This window comes from Danio rerio, chromosome 24 (assembly GCF_049306965.1).
Source record: "Danio rerio strain Tuebingen ecotype United States chromosome 24, GRCz12tu, whole genome shotgun sequence".
NCBI lineage: Eukaryota > Metazoa > Chordata > Actinopteri > Cypriniformes > Danionidae > Danio > Danio rerio.
Genome location: NC_133199.1, coordinates 14,423,478 through 14,448,090, shown reverse-complemented (window position 1 = coordinate 14,448,090; position 24,613 = coordinate 14,423,478). Strand labels below are relative to the sequence as shown.

The 24,613-nt window shown below is 33.6% G+C and overlaps 1 protein-coding gene across 3 annotated transcripts; it reads left to right on the top strand.

Annotated features, from left to right (window-relative positions):
• The first annotated feature begins 1,819 nt into the window (after positions 1-1,819).
• Positions 1,820-20,853, top strand: dcaf11 (ddb1 and cul4 associated factor 11). Of its 3 annotated transcripts, none has more exon segments than NM_001031675.2 (15): positions 1,820-2,030; positions 4,032-4,218; positions 4,350-4,477; positions 5,479-5,597; positions 6,273-6,337; positions 6,482-6,582; positions 8,004-8,150; positions 8,248-8,302; positions 11,280-11,348; positions 11,945-12,002; positions 12,468-12,653; positions 16,004-16,157; positions 16,244-16,396; positions 16,501-16,607; positions 19,862-20,851. In NM_001031675.2, coding segments are annotated over 14 exon segments (1,626 nt in total). In that variant the 5' UTR covers positions 1,820-2,030; positions 4,032-4,042; the 3' UTR covers positions 19,970-20,851.
• Positions 20,854-24,613: the final 3,760 nt, after the last annotated feature.

Sequence of the window (24,613 nt, the reverse complement as noted above, 5' to 3'; positions counted from 1 at the left end):
AATTATTATTATGTTTTGCTTGTTTTGAAACAAACACATGCCATCAAATATTTTCTTAAAATCATAAATGCATATGTCTTTTAGAAAAGTGAACGATCAACTAACATATCTAAATAAATATATAGGTCTAAAAAATCATTTAATCTCATAATTTAATAATGTTTTAGTAATGTAATTTAATCTCATAATGTTTACAATGTTGTATGCACTGTCTGCTTCCATCGTCATTCTATCATCAATGGGGCAAACAATTATAAAATAACTGTGTAACTGCAGTAATTTTGGAATTTTCTGTGTGTTTTGATGTTTATCATTTAATGTTTTGTCATTAATTGATTATCTTTAAACTAATTCTTAATTATCATTTTCTTTTACATGGTGTATTTAAGACAGGATATTTCTGAAATGCATTGTAGCTACTTTATGTTCAATGGGTAAAATGGGGTATATATATTTTTTCTTTTTTATATGACAAAATCTTATTATTTTTACTCAACACTTTTTATACTGTCATTTCATCTGAATATAATTTGTCATAATATCAAAAATGTCATTTATTAATGTCTCTATGGTGATCCCTGACACTGTATTATCTTGATCAATTTTAAAATTATCTTTTTAATTTTGAAAATTAGGTCATTATTAAAGTTATATTGTGATGATTTTTTACATTTCAGATGTCTATAAATGATTAAATTATCCACTTCTACAATTTCCAATAAAATCTCTTTGTTTAACTGCAGAGTTCATTTTTTAAAATTAATGTTGTCAGAGCAGAGCACCAGGTCTCATAAAGCAATTTGAAAGTGTACATAAACAGAAAACATTGTTGCGACAACTATAAATTGTCAAATTTGTTTACAGTATTTTACAGGCTGGCAAATGAGCAAATAGGGCTATGAATGAATTGGCTTTAAGCGCAACTCCACCAAACCAATGAAATCAACTCAACTCAGTGCAACCAAAATGGATTAATTTCACTGATCTCTATACTATTGTATGAGTGATTTGGGGTTTGGGAATTGGGGCCTCAAGCATCAAACCACCTCATAGTCACAATACATGAAGAACAAAGAAAACACTGTTTTATACACTGGAAGCTATCTATAAATATGTATATAAATGTAGCACATTTATCGAGCTATATCTAGATTGTAATGTAGGTTCTCTGAACTAAAATATATAGTTTTTAGCTGTTTCATCTAAACATCTGTAATAAATATTATCTGTAAAAAATGCATCCACATTTGGTTATTTGCATCCACATTTGTTTATATATATATATATATATATATATATATATATATATATATATATATATATATATATATATATATATATATATTCTGATATATTATATACAGAATATATTATATATATTCTGACTGAAGAGAGCATGGTTATTACCTGAAAAATTCAGCATATCCAACAAAATAAGAGAGATACATTTTAAGATCTTGCATTATGTATATTCTACAAATTCCCATGATTTAAATTTGTCTATAGAAGATATATTTCTGTATTTCTCAGGTAATGATCATGCTCTCGATCTTATTGTAAATTTTTTTTGTGTTACACTGTAAATTTTTTATACTCAAAAATAAGTTCCTAAAAACAATAACTATATTTAATACTTAAATTTAGTAATTTAATATATAATTTCGTAAAATATTGAATCTCTTAAGTTTATTAATAATAAGAAGAATAATGAATTTCTTAAAGCTTATGATAATCTTTTTTCTTATTGATTAAGGCTTTATATAAAAAAATTCTCTCTCTTTGTGTTTGTTCTGTGGGAAAGCGTCGGTGTGTCACGTGAGCAGGCGAGTCTCGAGACCGTAAACAACATGGCGCGTCACGAACCAGGAGAGTCTTAAAAACAACTCAGGGAAGCAGCGGCGCTAAGCTTATTGAACGTACAGGTATATAAACTTAGTTTTTGCAAACACTATTTTCTGTTTTTTTAACGAGGTCTGCAGGAACAAACCAACGGGTAAAAGAGCTGTCAAAGCGCTGTTACCATTTAACTGGTGAGTGCCTCTCTTTTGTAGGTCGCTTACAGTGCTAGCGTGAGCGCTAACTTCTAAAGAATGAGCTGTTTTAAGTGCTGTTTTGATGTAATACGTAGACAATCTTATATCTTTCTTTTTTAAACTACTGGTCTGTAAATATAAAACCGTTATATGAAATGTTCGCAATATGTCATTTGCAGTTTTAGCCTGTCAATTTAGCATGCTCACCTGTCAAGTTACATCACAGTCTATTGTCAACAATTACTGTCCTGATTTTTAATCGCTTATTAAATGTCATAATTCAATGAAGTCAATTAAACAATATGATGTTAAAAACTGACTTAGGCCTACCTTTCAATTGATAAACTACATCAATGTTAGTTTGGTGGTATTCATTTTGCATTAATCAAACATATGTTTTTGAACAGACAAATACATATTTAAGCGGAAAATAACACTGTTTGCAATATATCATTTATTTTATGTGACCCTGGACCACAAAACCGTCAAAACAGTGTCGATTTTGCAATCGTCTGAAGTGTCAGTCATCAGAATCATAATATTTAAGTTTCCATTAATGTTTACTTTGTTAGGATCCTCAGGATCAACTATTTGAAAATCTGAGAGTTAAATTAGAAGAAGATCACATTCAAAGTCTAAATTAATTGCTCATCAATGTATATTACTAATCAAAAATTCAGTTTTTATTAATTTACAATAGAAATTTATGAAATATCTTAATGTAACTTCATTCTTATGTAATATCTAAATTATTTCTGGGATGAAACGAAAATGGCTATTAGCAAATATATATATATATATATATATATATATATATATATATATATATATATATATATATATATATATATATATATATATATAAGAAAGCTTCTCTAAAGTCCTGTTTTGTAAATGGTTGAACTTTTTTGGCACTCACTTAAGTGTACTGTGTACATATACACTACCATATCAAAGTTCACTTGGCAACATGTTTTTAATATTAATTTATTAATTAAAATAATTAAAAGTAAAATTACAGTATTTCAAATTAATTCCTGCTCTTTTGCAGTTTTAAAATGGCCTGACTAAAAACAATGTCACAGTTTCTCCGAATATATTAAGCAGCACAATTATTTTATCACCAAATGCTGCCCAGGACTGTTGCTGGAAGCTACTGGTCTATTGTAATTGTTGAAAGACACAGATGATTGGAACTCTTACTATTTAAGCACATAATATCATTTACAGTTATTTAAAAGACAGTGAGATGACGCAGTGGCGCGGTAGGTAGTGCTGTTGTCTCACAGCAAGAAGGTCACTGGGTCGCTGGTTCGATCCTCGGCTCAGCTGGCGTTTTTGTGTGGAGTTTGCATGTTCTCCCTGCGTTTGCGTGGATTTCCTCCGGGTGCTCCGGTTTCCCGCCACAGTCCAAAGACATGAGGTACAGGTGAATTGGGTAAGCTAAATTGTCCGTAGTGTATGAGTGTGTGTGTGTGTGAATGTGTGTGTGGAAGTTTCCCAGTGATGGGTTGCGGCTGGAAGGGCATCCGCTGCGTAAAAATCTGCTGGATAAGTTGGTGGTTCATTCCGCTGTGGCGACCCCGGATTAATAAAGGGACTAAGCCGACAAGAAAATGAATTAATGAAGCTGAGGTTCGAACCAGCGACCTGCTTGCTGTGAGGCGACAGCACTACCTTCTGCGCCACTGCCTCGCCTTGTTAAGAAATATATAAAACAATTTATTTTTTTATTATTGTATTATTAAATTTATTAAATTATTTAAAATATATATTAGTGATAGGGCAAATAAAAATCTTTTCCTGGGCAATAAAAAAAATCCTAAGCTTTTGGCTCTTTATGAATTTAAAATTTAACTCATAACGGTCTTAAAAATGTCTTAAAAATCTTACATTTAACTTGGTGAAACTTGAAGAAACTCTTTTATAGAATATCTTGCTTTTTCATCTTGAGTGTAATTGCCTGTATTGCTGTGGAATAAATCAATGATTTGGCAGACAATCAGTCTATGGGCTCTCAGTCCAGTTCTGGGATGTCCGGTCGGGGCTCTGGCAACAACCCAGACCAGTCAGAACCAGAAGCCAACCAGAACGCCAATCAGACGGGTCGTACACAGGCTGAGAGACAGTCAGGATCTGAAGAGGACGTTGACTTAGCACAAGTTCTGGCGTACTTACTGCGAAGGTAAATCTATAACCTTCTGAACCTATGAGATAGTGGAGATACTGTAAAACATCCTGGAACATATTGTAAACCTGCTTTGCATTTCCTCCACATGGGTAATGCAAATTGTTTTACCTTTTTGTCTACTCTAGGGGCCAGGTACGTCTGGTCCATGGAAGTGGAGCAACAGGCCTACAGCTTGTGCAGTCATATTCAGACTCTGATGAGGACAGTGATGGGGCTTGGGATGGGAGGTTAGGTCATCGATATGACCCTCCAGGTAAATAATGAACTGTGTGCATGATTAATTTATGCTTTTTTACTTAGTTGACACCCCAAGTTACAGTGCAGTGTTTAGAAATTATTATGCATTATTTATTTTATTTTACTTTATTTTATTAACATGGTATGATAAAACACAGGGTGTAGTAATATGCAAACATTATGCTTAGATGCGTTTTTGGTACAGCCAGGAGAAAAAAATCATATCTTTTTAATTATACTGGTTTACTAAATCAATTATGTTTTTGTCTTTATATGCATTCAATAATAAATACAGTTCTACGCAATGGTTTGAACTGCATACATTTATACTAAAAGTTAAAAATTAACAAGAGACTCACTTGCTCACTTTCCTTTGCTTTAGTTCCTGATTTATCAGGGGTTGCCACATTGTAATGAACCAACAATTACTGCGGCATATGTTTTATGCAGCAGATGGCCTTCCAGCTGCACCCCAGCACTGAGAGTACACTAACTCGTGAACCACTAGTGCTGGGAAACAACTGTTGAAATCAGATGCCAAAACTGTTGGAAGTCAGATGCTTTTTACTTAAATGCTTGACAAAAATGGAAAAAAATGTGAACTTATATTGCACATAAGAAGAATGCAAGGAGCATCAAAACAGCATTTTGAGATGAATTTTATCATAAACTGGACAGAATTTGAAAGATGAGATTTTTCAGATTGAGTTTTACACATTCAGTTTAAATCTGTACTGTATTTGTTCATAACATGTAAGAAACTGAAAGACCTTTACTGAAACTTTCAGGTAGAAATCAGTTATCTACTATAGTTGCTAAATACACATAAACTATTAAATAATAACTGACTGAAAAATAGCAGTTTTAGAAATTACTACTACATAAGTTTGTTGGGAAGATATCAGTAAGGAAATTCAAGGAAATGCCTAATATAGCCTCTTTGGCCTATAGTGCTGTGAAAACTATTGAATATACAGGTGTGTGGTCATTTACTATGCCTTATTTATTCTTGCTCAGTGGATGCTCAACCAGACACACAGGAGGTGGATCGCAGCGAGATCCACACTCAGATCCTACTGGCTACTGCTTCCTCTGGCTTAAAGGGCAGACACAGTTTCACACATATGCTGGCTGAGGCAAGTTGTGTCTATGTTTGTACTTATTTAATTAGTAAAAGAGTTCCTCAGTGTGGATAACGCTGACAGAAAATTAAGTTTCTATCACAGAATTTGGCAGATTTCAGATGAGGAATCAATAGTAGATCTGTACACCTAATCAACATAGACAATACTATGCAGGCTAAAGTGTGTGAGTATTAAACTGCAAGAATGAGACTGCATGTTTGGCATGTCTGTGCATGGTGTGGTTTTATATACTGCACATTCTTAGGTGTACCTGTGATATTTTTAGCATCTGACAATTTAATTGAGATGTTGCTCTGAAAGTCTCTTTACCAAAATGTCAGTGTTTTATTTTATTTTATTAAGATTTATTTATTTGAAGAGATTGTAATTGTTTCATACCTTTAGGTTTCCTAAAAAAGACTAGAAAGTTAAATAGAAAAATATTGTTAATAAAAAAAAAGTGCATTTGAGAAAAAGATTACATAGGTACTAGATAATTTTAATAACAATATAGAGTCTGAGCAGTTCATTGAGTTATCATACAGCAAGTTGTGTTTTTTTATTAGCTTTTTTTGTGATCACATAACCAGGAAATTTATGCCAAAGTAGCTATGATTTTTAAAAAAAGTTGCTCTATAAAATACACAATTGTGCAACTTTATATAAATTGTGCTTTTCTTTCTGAAGCGGGAACAGGGGCGATGTCGTGGGTCAAGTTTCTCTCATGGAGAGTGCAGCCGTATTCGTTCACAGTAAGTTATGATGCATGCAATGCAACATTGCAATATTTAAATATTTAAATGCTAGATAGATACTCACAGGTACACACAGGCTCAGCTGTCTAGTTTGTTGTTGCAATACAGTACATGTAATCATTCATATTTGTTTCTTCATAGTTTTTTGCCCAATCATGTGGTTTACAAGGACACTTATCAGCAGAAAGTATTTTGTGGAGTCTACAGTGATGAGGGAAATATGTTCCTGTCTGCATGCCAAGGTGAAACTGTAATTCAAGACTTCAAGTTAGCATAGCTGTTATTAGCTTAGTTCTTTCATAATCCACATAGCAGAAATGTTCAAATTGATAACCCATCCTTATTTAAGTCATTTAGTGCTAATGTTTAAGTTTTTTTACATTAATTTATGTACACTGTTGTTTAAAGGTGCCCTAGAATGAAAATCTGGATATAAGTAGGCAGAGTTCATTATATGGAAATGACATACTGTGAGCCTCAAACACCATTGCTTTTTGTTCTCATGTAAATCTCATGTCAGATGTAAAATCCCAGTAAAAAAGTGTACAGTCCCAGTGAAAATCCATGCATGGGATCATTAATATACACAGCTCATACAGCGTTTGATTGGCTAAAATGATTCCTAATTAGTTCACAACAATAATTCTTTCTCCTTATTCATATTTTTTCTAAATATTATACTTCCTGTGTATGTTCAACTTTTGTGCATCTGTGACTCTTATTTTAAAAATTAGACTCACATTTGAAAAGTCTGATGCAATCTCATCACAGCTCATTATCAGTAAAATGCAGGATATATGGATTATAAAGTTATGCAGCACCCCAAAAAGGCAAAAATTCTGTTTAACTGTATCTTTTGCTAGTTAAATGTGTACAATGTGAAATTTGACATCAAACGCATACAAAATTTAGTACAAAGGCTGGTTTATACTTTTGTGTTGAATGCACACGGATAGTCCGGCACAGTCTTTGCATACCCTTCTCCATGGCTGACCCAGACCCTGACCTTTTCAAAAAATTTAACTACACATTGCGACAATGCCGTGAGTTATGGCGATCACTGGACTCAGAAATGTAATTAATTATTTAATGCAAGTTTATGGTGTCATATCACTTAGCTCATATTGTGATTTTTCTGGGTGGAATGGATGCCACTAAACTTTAAAAACTCAGAAACCGCAAAACATTAAAACCACATAATACAACTCTAAATACATCTCTGTCTGATTTTTTGCTGAGTTTAATGATAATTTAGCCTACAATTATTCCACAGCATAACTTGGGGGCAAACTTATTTCATTCACTCACTCATTAAACAAGGAATCTACAAGGAATATAATAAATGAGCCTATATAACAATTTTTGGAGACTTTTCGCCCTTACCTAAGACACATATCTACTGTGTACATATCAGAGAGCATATTAAGTTACACTTAATTGCATTAAATGCAATTTATGGCACCTTTAAAGAAAATCATTGTTTAAATGGGTCAACTGGGTTAAGATGTTTATAATGTTATAAAATGTTTTATGTATATTTTATTTTATTTTATTGGGTTCATCATAAGAGACTTCTTATAATTTATTTCTTCTTAAGCTCCAGATGTTAAAGTAACAATGTATCGTAACAATATCCTCTTTTTTTCTGTCCTTGTTTTCATAGACCAGAATATCAGGTTATATGACACTAGTAGGGGTCGTTTTACTCTGAAGAAGACTGTGAAGGCCAGAGACGTGGGTTGGAGTATTCTGGATGTTTGTTTTACACCTGATGCACGATGTGTGCTGTATTCCAGTTGGTCAGACTACAGTAAGACAGGAACAGGTCACTTCACTTCAGATATTGTCTATATCAGTGTCAATGATTGTTCTAATGCACATCATCTGTCTGTGAATCCTCTCTTTAGTCCACGTGTGCAGTGTAGATGGGGACAATGAAACGCACACCGCTCTGGACCTCAAGTTAGTGTTTCCTCATAGTACATTATAGAATTTCTACTCAGGTAATCACATGTATGCTTCCTCTTCATGTGGATGATAGACAATAGAACAGATTTCCATAACCATTCATCACAACAATTATCACATGACTGCGCTAAACAAAACAGGACACACTGGCAAAGTAATAGGAATAATAGGAAGTTTGTTGTCAAGGTAATGGATACAATTTAATTGTTTTTGTTTCTGTTAACACTCAATAATGCAGCTCTCTCTATATAAATGGCTGATGTCTGCTCGCGGCAGGTGTTGACATGATTCTCTCTGTAAAAGGCAGAGAACTACATTATTTATAACTACAATAATAGGTGGAGTGAGCTTGTCTTAGCAATAATTTAAGAAAATTATTCATTTTAGACATACACAAGTTATATTATTTTAGATTTTACAAGTTGAATAATAAAAAACTAAAACTTTTTGCCAATTTCGATATTGCTCAGTTGCATACAGGACTAGCTAGATTTTATGTTTATTTCAATTATTTTTCTCATTTAACATTCAACTGTCCAACATTTTGGAGAGGCACAAGCTATGATAATAATGCAGCGATAAAGGATAAAAAAATAATATAGGTGGATGATTTTCCTTACCGCGTGACCGCTTATAAAATAGAATAGAATAGAATTGAAGAGTATCTTACTGAGGAAAAAAAATCACTGGTTCGTTTAAATGTGTGCAACCAGCATACAGAACATATTGAAAACGGAACCCGGACAGTTTCTGACTGCAGAAAAAAAGCAGAATAATATTAATAAAAAAAAATAATAATAATAATAATAATAATATAAAAATATTAAATAAAACTAGATAAATAATATAGGTATAAATAAATAAATAAAAATTGAATAAACTAAATAAATAGGCCTAGGCCTGTACTAAATATATTTCATGGGAATCGAAAAACACACTGAATCCTTCTCGAGCTTTGAAAAACCATTGGTTTTTTTTTTTCTTTTCTGTCAAATAAATTAGCAGGCTTACCACAAATTGTCTAGTTTTCAGTTAAATAAATTAGCATTTTTATGAGCTGTAGTCTGGAGCACAGCCTGTTGACAGTTAGGTTATTCATTTGTTTACTTTATTTATTTTATTTCCATAAAATAACTTGCCTAATTACAATACCTGCCTAGTTAACCTAATTAACCTAGTTAGGCCTTTACATTCTAGGCTGTTTTGAAGTGTCATAAAAAATTCCTTGTAAAATATAATTTACTGTCATCATGGAAAAGATAAAAGAAATGAGTTATTAGAAATGAATTATTAAAACTACTATGTTTAGAAATGTGTTGAAAAAATCTTCTCTCCGTTAAACACAAATTGGTTGGTGGGGAGTAAACTGGAGTAATAATTCAGGGAGGCTAATATATCTGACTTCAACTGTATTTATTCATTTCTTTTTTAAATAAGAAATTATAACATAATGTTAATGTACTATATACTGTATAAAAGAACAAAAATACAGAGAAAATTGTGGGGGAGTGAAAAGAAAAAAGAAACAAACAAACAAATAAAACAAACATTTACTATGGTTTACACAGAGTACTTTTGAATACATTTTCTACAAATTATCCGGAATTGACCTTGATGAAAAGACTAGTCATGAAATAATAAATCATTCAAAGGAATAGTAAGAGAACAATCTACTTTATAAATTTGTTTTGCCTCTAACACAACACTTAAGATTAACAACAACGGGCCTTATCATACACCCGGCGCAATGCGGCGCGACACAATAGTTATTTGCTAGTTTCAGCTTGGCGCAAAAGTCGTTTTGATGTTTTGCACCACGCTGTTTAAATAGCAAATGCATTTGTGCTCATATTTGCGTTCTGGTCTAAAAAAGAAGGCGTATTGAGGCACATTGCTGGCCCATTGCTATTTTGAGGAACTTAAATAGAAGGTTCAAATAGACCAGATCAAAGCTGGTGATCAATTTGCTTTTGTATAATGTTATTATTATTAGCAGTATTATTTATTATAAAAAAAAACAAGCTTAGATTTGCCCACCTGTTTTTAGACCATATGGGGCACAGCATGTGTATTTGGATATAACTCAGTTATTTGAACACACTTCGTTATTATTATTGTTCATTTATTCATTTGCTCGAAATTAGAACTGAATTTAGAAATAGTTTTGAAACAAAAATTTACTTAACAAGCAAAATTAATTATTTACAGGCTAATTGATGTCTGTACGTACAAGGTTTCCCTATCCATGAGAGCGAAAGTGAAAGTAGATAATGAGAAGGCCCTATCTCTTGTTTACTTGCTAGTGAAATGCTCAGTTTTTCCACTTACAAAGTCCACCATGTAAATAGGAAATGCGCTATGGCGCAATGCAACTGACTCTTAGGGAGAAGAATGGGAGATGAGACTCTGATTTGTTTATTCTCAAAACACACCCATAACTTATTAAGAAAATAAGCTTAACCTTTTTAGAACATGCGCTGCGGCGCAAAGTGGATTTTTCCATCCTTAAATTTGCAAAAGTGGATTCCGACACGCCCTAATAGATTTGCGCTTTGCACTTTGCACATGAATCGTCGAAATAGAGTCCAACGTTTTTGTGTTTCAATGAAAACAATTAATGAAAAATATTGACAAATGCACTTTTGTAATTTCTCCTCACTCAAAAGAACAGCAACCTTCCTATATTTGAATTGCCATTGTGTAACTAGCTGACTTTGCCAGCAGGTCTTCCTGCCTCTCTCATTAATTTCACATTCTCATTTTGACAACTCTGCACTGCATGGTATTTAGTACCCCTTGCTGTGATAATGAACTGTAACATTATGCTTTTAGAGGTTTGGTCTTGCTCTGTTCATCCCCAAGTAAGGTAGAGCTGAGTGAATGGAAATGAGTTTATCTGTCAATATAGCCTGTGTTTTGTATAAAAAATTACGGGTTTTTTTTGTATTTAATGAGTCTTTTTATCTTTCAGTCCTGATGAACGGAGGTTCTGTGTTTTCTCACTGGCAGCATCCACAGATGGAAAAGAAATCTTAGGCGGGTCAGTACCATACTGTGGTCACCATAGTTAGACATCTAACTACACAAATCATTTTTTAACCTAGTCTAGCATGTTTATGTCTGGAAATATTCTGTCTGTCTGTCTCTCTGTCTATCTATTTATTTAGTGGGGGTAGAATGGTACACATAAATAAGGATTTGGAACATACTTTGGCTTTTAATAAAGCAGAGGGAAAACAAAATACAATTTTTTGGGAGGGGTGGTGGGATTATTAAACAGTGGTTTACTAAACGTGTTTAATTTTTCTTCAAATAAATTAAATAATAATTAAATTAAAAAAATTTTATAGATAAAAAACTAAATAATACTGTAGACTAAATATGTGGCACTGTTACTGTACTGTTAAATATTACTGTAACATTAAAGGTCATGGTTTACAACAGCTTAAACTATTCAATTCAATGATCAATTATTTATTTTAACATATAATAACACTCAATTTGAATCTTAATAACTGGTTTTCATTAATCATGTACCGTTACACCTCTACCACATCTAAAAGATTCATGTGAGAATAGTGTTTGTTTAAAATGAGCTTATTTGTTAATGATGTGCTTTTCATTTTGATTAAACAGTGCAAACGATGGCTGCCTTTATGTGTTTGATCGAGAGCAAAACAAAAGAACACTAAAGGTATGGTAAAACTTTTTAATCCAAGGATATTTTATTATTTATTTTTGTATGTACTTTTATTTTAGTATGTATATAAAATTTTATATATATATATATATATATATATATATATATATATATATATATATATATATATATATATGTATATTTATCATTTTAGATAGGTAAATATTTTAATTTTAAATATGCAATATTTATTTATTTATGCAATATTTAATATACTTTTGGGCTTTTCATTGTTACTTGTTATTGTTATTTCTCAAACTCCACACTTGACCTAAAAAACACCCTTATGACAACCTGTTATAAATGTCAGACAATCTGTTGCACAACCTTTACAGTTCAATGTACTTATTAGTATCAATGCACCAAAGGTCTATTGCTCTGAAATAATTGTGATTTAGTGAGAACTCTATCAAGACATTGTCATCATCTATTCAATCACATTTTCTCTTCGTCTTTTAGATTGACGCTCACGAGGATGATGTGAACGCCGTGGCATTTGCAGACAGTTCATCGCAGCTGCTGTTCTCAGGCAGTGATGATGCTCTGTGTAAAGTGTGGGACAGACGAACACTCAGAGAGGACAGACCACAACCTGTGGGACATCTGGCTGGACACAGAGATGGAATCACCTTCATACACAGCAAGGTAGAATAGCAATCCATAGTCCATACTGATGTTATCGTTGTTAAGAAACTGATTTATAATGCATTAATAAAATTGCACAAATTTTTTTAGGGTTGCACATTATTGGAATAATCTGACATTGTTATTTTGTTTTGCTGTGATATATATTGCGACATGAATATAGTTTCAGGTTAGGATTTAGCTCTATTTGGAAATATTTCATTCATTTAGATCATGGGACTCAAGCTCAGTTGTTGGAGGGCTGCAGCTCAGCACATTTTTGCTCCAACCCTAATCAAACACAGCCAATCCAACTAATCAAGACTACTGTGGATTATTAAACAGGTGAGATTTGGAGGTGGTTGGAGCTAAACTATGCAGAGCTGCAGCCCTTCAGGAATTGATTTAGTCTTTTGATTTAGTATTTTTTTATGCAGTGCATCAGCATAAAATATAATAAATTACAAGCATATATAAATACGACAAAGCAAAATTAAAAATGTTTTCTGGGAAGTGTAACATTATTAAGTACAGAAATTGAACAATCAAGCGTAAAATAACATGATCATCTTCATCATCATTAGGAATTTTTAAAATAATATTAAAATATCTTTATATTTTAATCTTTAATAAACAATCTAATCCTGCGACGTGAATATTGTGGATACACGATATATTGTTCAGGGTTAATGCAATATGTGATTATAAAGCAAAATAATGCAATTTACAATATAATATTAAATAAAGAAAGAAATAATTATTGCCGTTTTAAAATGTCTGTTCTCTTTTATAGTATATTTTGAAAATATTTATTTGCAACATTTTAAGCAGCCGTCTCTCCAATCTTGCTGCACATTTCTTGTTCTATAGTAATAATATATACTGAAACCAGTTGCTGTATAATTGGATAAATGTCGTGCATGTGCAAGATATTTAATATAAACTGAACAAAAAAAAACTGAACAAAAAAGGAACATCAAATCATGAATCATAATTTTAAATATACTAAATGGATTAAACAACTTTATAGATTTTATTTCAGGGCTGTGTAGTTTTTTGTTTTCCTTTAATAATAAAAACCTTCATTTTTAATCTGCATAATGTGTTTGCTTGTGTTATATTTGACTAATATTTAAATTTGCTTGATGATATGAAACATTAAAGTGTGACTAACATGCAAAAAAAAAAGATATAAGTAAGGAGCGAACACCTTTCTATACCATTGTACATTCAAGACAAGACAGCAGTGCAGGCATTTGTATAAATACCTTATATGAAGTGTATATTTAAACTACATGCCAGAAACCCGTGGACACTCACTGTATAATTAGTGGGTTTGACTGTTCCTGTTACTATCAAGTGCGTAAAAAGAAATACACTTTTGGCCATGAAAAACACTGTAAATAGAATAGTTGAAGGGCCCCATTCAAAAAGAATGCCCAAGCATACTGCCGAGAGGTGTTTTAAAGATGGTCGCCGAGTGAAATGATTTACCTTAAAGCAAAGAGCTTAGAATCGCCAAGAGGCGACACTCAATAGAACGTTTCATTGCAACAGCAGTGCCCAGCAACAGCCCCGCAATTCCGCCATTTTGGAGTAAAAGCGATCGGCCGTCCCTTGGATCTTATTGCTGTCACGATGGCAAGCAGCTGCTTTGTTTTTTATTTATTTATTTAAAAAGCGTATTAAAGCTAAGATACAATCTGAAAGATGACAATAGTACACTTACTATCAAAATCCTCAGCACTTTTAATAGTTTATTTTACAGACTTATAATATGCTGTTGTTCTTTTGCAATTTTCATTCCAAAAATGGCTGCTGCGTGACACTAGCTGCATCTAGTGGCTGTTTTCTAAATCGCACTATGCTCTTTACTTAAAAGGACTTTGATAAAATCCTGCTAGATTTGACATCATGCTGCTTTGTTTACATTAACTATTACATTAACTAACTTTGTTAGCATTAACTAAGGCAACCTCTTTATTTCTCTTGTTCTATAAGGCGCCCCCTGCTGGAAGAGAGTCATTTAGCATTTTTTTTTCAGTATGGCTACTGTTTTAGTTTAGTGCAGGTATGTTTTATGTAGCATTGTTCAGTCTGCTTTAAACTACACACACTAATGTATGTCTGGATCATAATTAAAGTACAAATGTTGTTTCTAATTAATAATCACAGTTAGTCACAAACAAACTTTTATTTTCTGATATTTAAATTTTAAAAAAGAGAATCAGTGCAGAATCTTTAATCTGCTGTTGTAGTGTTGAGTTGTTTTAAATAGGAGTGAACTTTTTTTTTGTATACTAATTGTTTTTTTTTTCTCTTTTTACTCAGTATTTAGTAAATATAGTAGGGATGCTCCCGCCTGGATTTTTACAGCAGATACAGTGTACAGGTTCGAATGTTTCGAGCTTTATAATTTATTAAGCACATTTTCCCTCTAAATATGAACCTAAAGAGAAGATCTCCTATGATAATAAATATTGTTACGAAAAATTACAAACAATGCCATTTGGAAACATTGCATTTTGAAACTTATTATGTCTCAATCAAAAAAAAGTTTGTAGTGCATGTTTGAGACATAAAAAGTTAAAATGCACACCTATAAATGTAATACTTCGTTACTAAAAGGAAATAGGCCTACAAAGTACTCTTTTGCAATAAGTAAATTACAAGAAGTTATAGTATTAAATAGTCATGTTAAAAAAATGTATGTATATATATATATATATATATATATATATATATATATATATATATATATATATATATATATATATATATATTATTTACCTAATAATTCCAACCAGCTTTCAGTGAACTTGTAATATTGTCAAAAACACAGAACTTTCAGTTGTTTTAGATACATTTAAGACCATTCCAATATTTTGCTCGTTTTCAACAATTGACAGCAGATCTCTCAGTGAGAGAGAGGAAGATTGCACTCGCAATATCTTTACTGCCCTATTCATTTGACCTAAGAAACGTAATGCTTAGAACATCAATGTGCCTGTCATGATCTTTCCCCTTGCTCATTCACTGTTGTCTTCATGATTTTTGGGTATTTTAACAAATTTTTAGAGATCACTGAGCCACTATGGAGGTCATAAAGTTGGATGAGAAACTATATGGGGCTATCGCTCCATTTATGTCAAGGGATTGGAACATGCCTAAAATATACTTTAAGTTAAAATGTCGCCAAGGTTATCAAAACTGATAACGAGGTCCTAAAATTGATTGAAAGAGTCTTAAAAAGGTCTTAATAGGTATTAAATTTAACTGTATGATTCCTGTATATACCCTGCATTATAACAGTCAAAATGTTGCCTCCTTTCAAGCACTTTTTACACATGGTTTGTATGCTTGTCCTGAAGGGTGATGCTCGGTACTTGATCAGCAACTCCAAAGATCAGACCATCAAGCTGTGGGATGTGAGGAAGTTTTCACCAAAAGAGGGACTTGCGGCTTCACGACTCGCTGTAACACAACAGAACTGGGACTATCGCTGGCAGCAGGTTCCCCAGAGAGGTCTGTCAGCACAACCAGAATATCCTGCTTTATTATCAACCTTTTTATTTTTATAGCACCTGTTTTGTTATTTTGTTATCCTGCAGCACTGAAGAGGCATAAGCTGACCGGCGACACCTCTGTAATGACCTACAGGGGTCATGGGGTTCTGCACACACTCATTCGCTGCCGATTCTCCCCTGAATTCAGCACTGGGCAGAAGTTTATTTACACAGGCTGTTCAACAGGCAAAATAGTCAGTAAGTGGAACATGAGTAAAAAAACTAATCTTTTAACTGGTGGCTTTTTTAAAACTTTCAATTTTATTAAAATCTGCTTAATGTCCGACCTTCTTTTTGTGTAGTCTATGATGTGTTGACGGGAAGCGTTGTGTGCAAATTGTCCAATCATGATGCTTGTGTGAGGGACGTCAGCTGGCACCCGTATAACAACAACATGGTCAGCAGTTCAGTAAGTGAAAATTATGTTTTATACTTACTTTTAAAGACCCTGAAACATGCTTATTTTGCAGATTAACATTTATAATAGCATTGATGCCATCTTATTTTATAGATAAAAAAAATAATAATAAATTTAATTTAATTTTGAGATTAGCAGTCGTTTGGTTTGAGTTAAAATGCAAATGTAAAGGTATAGCACCTTACTACTGTGGTAAGACTAAAGACTATTTAATTTAAATTCTAGAAATCCTCACTGTCTATAAAAAACAAGAATTTTTAAGGCATTGTTCATTTGTGCTCAAAACTTTTGGGAGTTCCCTTGCAAGTCTTGCATCCTATTAAGAGCAGCACGTGTTAAGGATGGCACATAAAATAATAGGAGATAGCACACACCCCTCAAACAAATATTTTGAGTGGATACCCCTTGGGCGATGTTTAAGGACAATAAGATCCGCAATAAGTTCCACAAACTGTTATAAGTTTTCTTTTACGCCCAAAGCAATTCATGTACGTATTACATGCAGTTGATCGATGGATTATTATTAGCATTTGATTTTATTATTACTTTTAAAATTAATCATAATTATTTTTATTATGAATTATATTTACTTTTTAAATAATAATTATTATTTATTTTTCAGTTTTTTTTTTTGTGTACTTAATGTGAAGTGTTGGTGTTTATTGTGTTAAGTGTGTCTTTTTTGTTATGTGAAGCACCACCATGTCTGAATGAATTGCACCAAGGGAATTAATAAAGCTTTAAACTAAACCAAACTAAATTGAAGGTGCTTTTGAGTCATTTTCCTTATTTTTATTAAACTTAGAATTTTATAAAACCTCTAACAGATTTGACAATAAACAAAGCGTTTTGATTTTCTGATACTTTGTGCTTAAGCTCAAGATGCTAAACTCAAACTGTTTAATCAAAGCATATCGAAGCATGAACATTCGGTCACTTTACTGTGAAGTTTGTGTCAAGCCTTTTTAGTCAACAAAATGAACACTAATATTGGTCAAATCTGACCCTGAACCCCAAAACCAGTCACAATGATCATTTTTTGGAAATGGAGATTTATAGATCATCCTAATAAATGAGCTTTCCACTGATGTGTGGTTTGTTAGAATGACAATTGATAGAACAATACTTGACTGATGTACAACTACATGAAAATTTGGAAACTGAGGGTTAAAAAAAATTTTTGCAATGCAAATTACTGATCAAAAATTATGTTTTAATATATTAAAGAAAAGAAATGCACAAAATCCCTTCATGGACAATGGGTTTTACTTAATATACTAACAATTATTCAAATCAATAAATTTGACAATGTCGGGATGCAGCCCTGTAAAGTCGTGGTTTGCAGTGAATTAATCAATGCTTTGTTGAGTACACTTACCAATAAGGTTGTATTAGTTAATGTTAGTTAATGCACTAACATGAACAAATGTTCAACAATACATTTATACTGTAACAGTATTTGATTATGTAAGTTAGTTAATGAAAATGCAGTTGTTCATTGTTAGTTTATTTTAACTCAATTAATGTTAACAAACATGAATTTGGATGATACTAATGCATTAGTAAATGTTGGACTCTGATGCCATAAAAATGGTATAAATGTTACCAAATATACTCACTGGCCACTTTATTAGGTACACATGTTAACATCAATTTCTAATCAGCCAATAACATGGCAGCACCTCAATGCATTTAGGCATGTAGACATGATTAAGACGATCTGCTGCAGTTCAAACCAAGCATCATTATGGGAAGAAAGGTGATTTAAGTGACTTTGAATGTGGCATGCTTGCTGGTGCCACACGGGCTGGTCTAAGTATTTCAGAAACTGAACTATCTTTAGGGTTTACAAAAAGAATTGTCAGAAAAAGAGAAAATATCCAGTGAGCGGCAGTTCTGTGGGTGCAAATGTCTTGTTGATGCCAGAGGTCAGAGGAGTATGGCCAGACTGGTTCGAGCTGATAGAAAGGCAACAGTAATTCAGATAACCACTCGTTACAACTGAGGTATGCAGAAGTGCATCTTTAAACACACAACACAACCAATGGTGCCACTCCTGTCAGCTAAGAACAGGAAACTGAGTCTACAATTCGCACAAGCTCACTACAATTGAACATTAGAGGATTGGAAAAACGTTGCCTGGTCTGATGAGTCTCGATTTCTGCTGCTACATTCGGATCCATCGATCCATCCTGCCTTGTACCAACAGTTTCAGGCGGATGGTGGTGGTGTAATGGTGTGGGGTATATTTTCTTGGCACACTTTCTGCCCGTAATATTTCCAGTACCTTGTTGAATCTATCCCATAAAGAGTTAAGGCAGTTCTTAAGGCAAAAGGAGGTCCAACCCGGTACTAGTAAGGTGAACCTAATAAAGTGGCCAGTAAGTGTACATTGACTAACGAAACCTTATTGTAAAGTGTGACCCTTTATTCTATTTTTCATATGTCCACCATTATACCATGGTTAGAATTACATTAGTAATACCACCACAGTACATCTATGTTGTATGTTGGTCTGTGTTAATTTCGTCAACAAGATTTTACTATAGCTTGACACAAAAAAGAAGGTCCTCTGACACTAGTAAAGTGACTGAAAAGCTATGAATGCCTTCAAAGACCATGCTTTTCATTTAATATACGAATTATTAATTCATTTATTTTTTTACTTCGACTTGGTTTCTTTATTTATCAGGGGTTGCCACAGCGGAATGAACCACCAACTTATCCTGCATATGTTTTACACAACGGATGCCCTTCCAGCTGCAACCTAGTACTGGCAAAGACCTATATACTCACGCATTCTCACTCGTATACTATGGACAGTTTTGTTTACTCAATTCCCCTATAGCGCATGTCTTTGGACTCGAGGGGAAAATGTAGCACCCGGAAATCCACATGAACATGGGTGGAACATGCAAACTCCACACTGAAATGTCAGCTGACCTAGCCAGGGCTTAAACCATCGACCTACTTGCTATGAGGCGACAGTGCTAACCACTGAGCCACCGCGCCGCCCCTATATTCTAATTATTTTTGGCATACAGTGTATAGATGGCTAATCTTACAATTATACCAGTGCGACTTAAGTTTTGTGGTCCAGTGTCACATATTTGTATTGAAATGCCTTATAACTAAAATGTTAGTGGTGCACAGTATTGATACAGTATTTTTGCAACATGTATAACATTTATTTTCACTAAATGAACATCAACACTGAATTCATGTCTTCTTTTCTGTTTGCTCAGTGGGATGGTGCCATTCGTTTGTGGGAACACACACAGAACCACCTTCTGGACAAGGACAGAGAGAGGATGAATGTGGATGTGGTGGACATGAAGAGAAAGGGCTATTGATGATTTCAGAGGTAGAAGGTGCCGTAACTGGAGGAATGGGATAATCGAGGGATGCTATAAAAAGAGAACAAATGTTGTGCAGAGAATTACATTGCTGTAGTGTTAGGCCGGATCTTCAAGTGCTGTCTGTTTGATTCCACTTTGCTCAGGCAGTACAAAAAACATGATTAAAACTATAAGGATTGGTGACGTTTAGTTAATGGACACAAGCTGGTTTGATTTCTCTTTTACGTCTACTTTTACACCTCACTTTCAGCTCTGAGGTGAATCTTAAAATGCAGGTTTAAGCTTTAGCGAAAGACTTTTGAGTGTCACTGCATGATTTCAGACAGGCACAATACAACTGCTTTGCTTAAAACAAATACTGTATGGTAACAGTGTTGCTTTTCTAAAAAGATGAAAGAAGAAGCAATACTTGTATCCTGAAATACAGCAGAAATAAGTTAGATATAAAGAACATGTTTCAAATGATTCTGGGAATAATTCTAAATATTGTAAGATATTTTATTGATATTAATGTCCAGGATTTTGATTTTGTAGCTTAATGTATAAAATCTTTTTCTTTGTTAAAACTTTAGATGTGTGTGTGTGTGTGTGTGTGTGTGTGTGTGTGTGTGTGTGTGTGTGTGTGTGTGTGTGTGTGTGTGTGTGTGTGTGTGTGTGTGTGTGTGTGTGTGTGTGTGTGTGTGTGTGTGTGTGTGTGTGTGTAGATGTATTCGTGGGTTTATGGGTGTGGGAGAGAGTTTCTTTATGCGTGTGTGCAAATGTATTTCTGTTGATATAAAAGGATTGATTTATGTCTGATTTAAGTGCATTTAGGATTCACTGAAACACTCATCAATTTGTTTTACAAGAATAATTAAACTTATGTGCACAACTTTGAATGTTTTGGGCTGTAAATCTTATTTAAAGTATATTAGCCTACTGGAAGCCAATGCTGTCAGCATGCTTTGGAAGGAAATGGATGCATATCTGCTTGTTAAGTGTAACGTCATGCGAAGTGGCTTTCGGGTCCAAGCGATCTATTAAACTTAATGGGGAGACTCAACAAATGCTAAAAATAAACGTTTACAAAACTATGTAATACTTACGAAAATCACGATCGCTATATATTCATTCATTCATTTTCTTGTCAGCTTAGTCACTTTATTAATCTAGTCGCCACAGCAGAATGAACTGCCAACTTATCCAGCAAGTTTTTACGCAGCGGATGCCCTCGAGCCACAACCCATCTTTGGGAAACATCCACACACGCAATCACACACACACACACTCATACATTACGGACAATTTAGCCTACCCAATTCACCTGTACTTTGGACTGTTAGGGGAAACCAGAGCACCCGGAGGAAACCCACGCGAACGCAGGGAGAACATTCAAACTCCACACAGAAACGCCAACTGAGCCGAGGCTCGAACCAGCAACCCAGCGACCTTCTTGCTGTGAGGCGACAGCACTACCTACTATGCCACTGCTTAGCCCCATTGCTATATATAGCAACATATATGCCTAATATCCGAAGGCCAGAAAGGGATAATTTTTTTCATACATTTTTAAAATATCAGTGATGCAGCATATTTACACCATGATTTTATATAAAAGTCACTTAAATGCAAGATGACTAAGAAGTGGTCATAAACGAATATTTTCTCAATTCAGATGTGTAGTCTCTTGGACCCAAAAGCTTTATTTCATGTCACGACATAACAAGCAGATATGTTTTTTTTCAGACAAATTGTGAAATGATTTTAGATACCTGTATACAGTAGTCAACAGCAAGTAGATTAAAGCCTTTAAACAGAGTTGAACAAACTGTTGAACCACACCGATTCTTGTCTTAGGAAAATTTTGAAAAAAAAAACAAATGATACAAAAAATAAGAAATAATAACTCTGATTCTCAGCCATAAGAGTCATTTTAACCAATTGTCATTACAAAAAATATTAATAAAAAATAAAAATGACTCTTTTATTTGAATTGTCAGCAACAGGAATGACCATAATAAACATAAAAGTGATCTGCTGAACACAAAAAGAAGATGCACTACCTGACAAAATTCTTATTGCCTATGCAAGTTTTAGGAACACCAAATAATAACTTCTAGGAGATACCAAATAATAACTTCTAGTTGATTATTTGGTATCAGACGTGGCTTATATGTAAGGCAAAGGCCTCACGATTACGCTTATTTTAGCAAAATAAAATCTGATCATGCCTTGATTTTTCATTAGTTAATTAGGACAGTAAGACTGTGACTCTCACTGTGCTTAGATAAGTCTTTTCGCTTAACAGAAATAATGAATGACTCTCATGAGCTCAGATCCTGCTGCCCTCTGCTGTGGTTTGTAATGTAATGGGCAGCACAGCTGTCTTGATACCTCAGGCTGTTGATGTTACCATTCACTTTGCAGATCTCTCTCACACCCCAACACGAGTGTAACCCCAAACCATGATTTTTCCATCACCAAACTTGACTGATTTCTATTAGAATCTTGGGTCCATGCGGGTTCCAATAGGTCTTCTGCAGCATTTGTGATCACTGGGATGCAGTTCAACAGATAATTCATCAGATAAATCTATCTTCTGACACTTTTTCAAACAATCAACTTGATTTGTTGCTCTTACAATTGGGATCAGCGACAAGACTTTTGTCAGGTAGTGTATATTGAAAAATGTTGGTTATCAGTAGCCATCAATTTTTTCCTTTACTATGGATATCAATGGCTACTAGTTTCTATGATTTTTCAAAATATCTTCTTTTTTTGTTGAAAAAAAAACTGCCTTGGTAAGTAAATAATACAGGGATGCACAATATATCAGGAGCTATATCTATATTGGCTGATATATGAGATTTTAAATATTTTCATCAATATCAGACATTATTATTATTATCAGGGGCCAAGCATCAAAGGTGTGTAGACATCTATTGTATCCGTTACGGTTCTTAATATTATCTTAAATAATAATATAATAAATACATTTATATAATTATTTTATTATTATGACTGTACAGTAGTGCAATGGGTAGCACGTTCGCCTTACAGCAAGAAGGTCGCTGGTTCAGTTGGCATTTCTGTGTGGAGTTTGCATGTTCTCCCCGTGATCACGTGTGTTTCCTCCGGGTTCTCTGGTTTCCCCCACAAGTCTAAAGACATGCGATATAGGTAAATGAATAAATAAAATTGTCCGTATTGTATGTGTGAATGAGTGTGTATGAATTATTCCCAGTGATAGGTTGCAGCTGGAAGGGTACCGCTGCATAAAAACTTATGCTGGATAAGTTGGTGGTTCATTCCGCAGTGGTGACCCCAGATTAATAAAGGGACTAAGCTGAAAAGAAAATGTATGAATCTTATTATTATATTTCCGCCTTCTTCCTCTTTGTCTATGGCAGCCCTATGAACTTGCGGCATTTGCGTAAGCTTTGGCACACTGATAGAGAACAGTCTGATCTTCAAGCACAAATAATTTGCACTCTTTCTCAAACTCTCTAGCGCCACCACTTGTCCAAAGTTCACATATGTTTATTGTTATATATTTTGAACTGAACGGGCTACAATCAAAATAATTTTTCCACGATGTCCCTGACTCAGCCTGATTTTAACCACTATGAGGTCATTTTCTGTCATGCCATTTTTTTTCTTTATTTAAAATTTTTTGCAAAACCTGTTTGAACGAACTCGTCCTAGGCAGTTTGTCCAATTTTTACCAAAATTGAACCATGATCTACAGACCATGCTGACCAAAAGTTATGGAATTTAAGTTTATTAGACAAACTGTTTTCGATTAACTTGCGAACAAATTTAACGAAGAGCTTGCGAAAATTGACTTAAGGTGTTATCTCCATAATGCAGTGGCGTATTCACACCCAATTTGGTGTGTGTTATCACAACCATTGTCTGAAATGAGCTGCGCTGTTTCAGTGAGCTGCTTCCTAGTGGTCCAGGGATACAAAAAAAAAAATGCTTTTTTTACTTCTTAACTCTTTGTCCAAAGCTCTCTTTACATCCCGCTGAGCATGTAAAGTTGAATGATCTCTGATTTTCCCAGGTCAACCATTTTGGTCATCTGCCATTTTGAATTATGTGTAAAATTGCTATATTTTACAGACACATTGGCAAATTATTATGAAATTAATTAACTTTAAGTCACTTGGTTGCTTTAGTTATGCTTTTTCTTTTTTAGGTCAGGCAGTATGTTTTATTTAAAAAGAAAGTTAACCATAGAAAAGAAAAGTTGGTTAATAAAGTTGAGAGATCAGTTCAAATTCTTCTAAAGAAAATGTTTTAAAATAAAATCAACTACATTTTGTTTTTGCAAAATTCAAAAAAGTATTATTGATATTTATCGGCTAGTAAGTAAAATAAAATATTTAAAAATTGGGTTAACTTTAACAAGTGTTACAATTCACTATCTAAAGTGGCTACATTGTCTGTCAGTATATTTTAGCAGTTGCAGTACAGACAAACCAGTTAAATTATGCATCTGAAAGCCTCCAATAAACAAAATGCTGAGAGCTATAAGCATAATTGGGACGTGCTGTACTGCTTAATATCATGCACACATGCCAATAAGCTGATAAGATGGGAATGTTTGGAGCTGTTAGGAAGTAAAAAGCTTTCAGGAGTGATTGAATGACAAGA

What these genes read in the sequence shown, in the direction of transcription:
- dcaf11 (XM_068217100.2), top strand. Translation starts at nt 4,043, where the DNA reads ATGGGCTCTCAGTCCAGTTCTGGGATGTCCGGTCGGGGCTCTGGCAAC. An exon ending in GGAAAAGAAATCTTAGGCGG is followed by an intron (nt 11,349 to 11,944) that starts GTCAGTACCATA and finishes TTGATTAAACAG; the next exon opens with TGCAAACGATGGCTGCCTTT. An exon ending in AAAACAAAAGAACACTAAAG is followed by an intron (nt 12,003 to 12,467) that starts GTATGGTAAAAC and finishes TTCGTCTTTTAG; the next exon opens with ATTGACGCTCACGAGGATGA.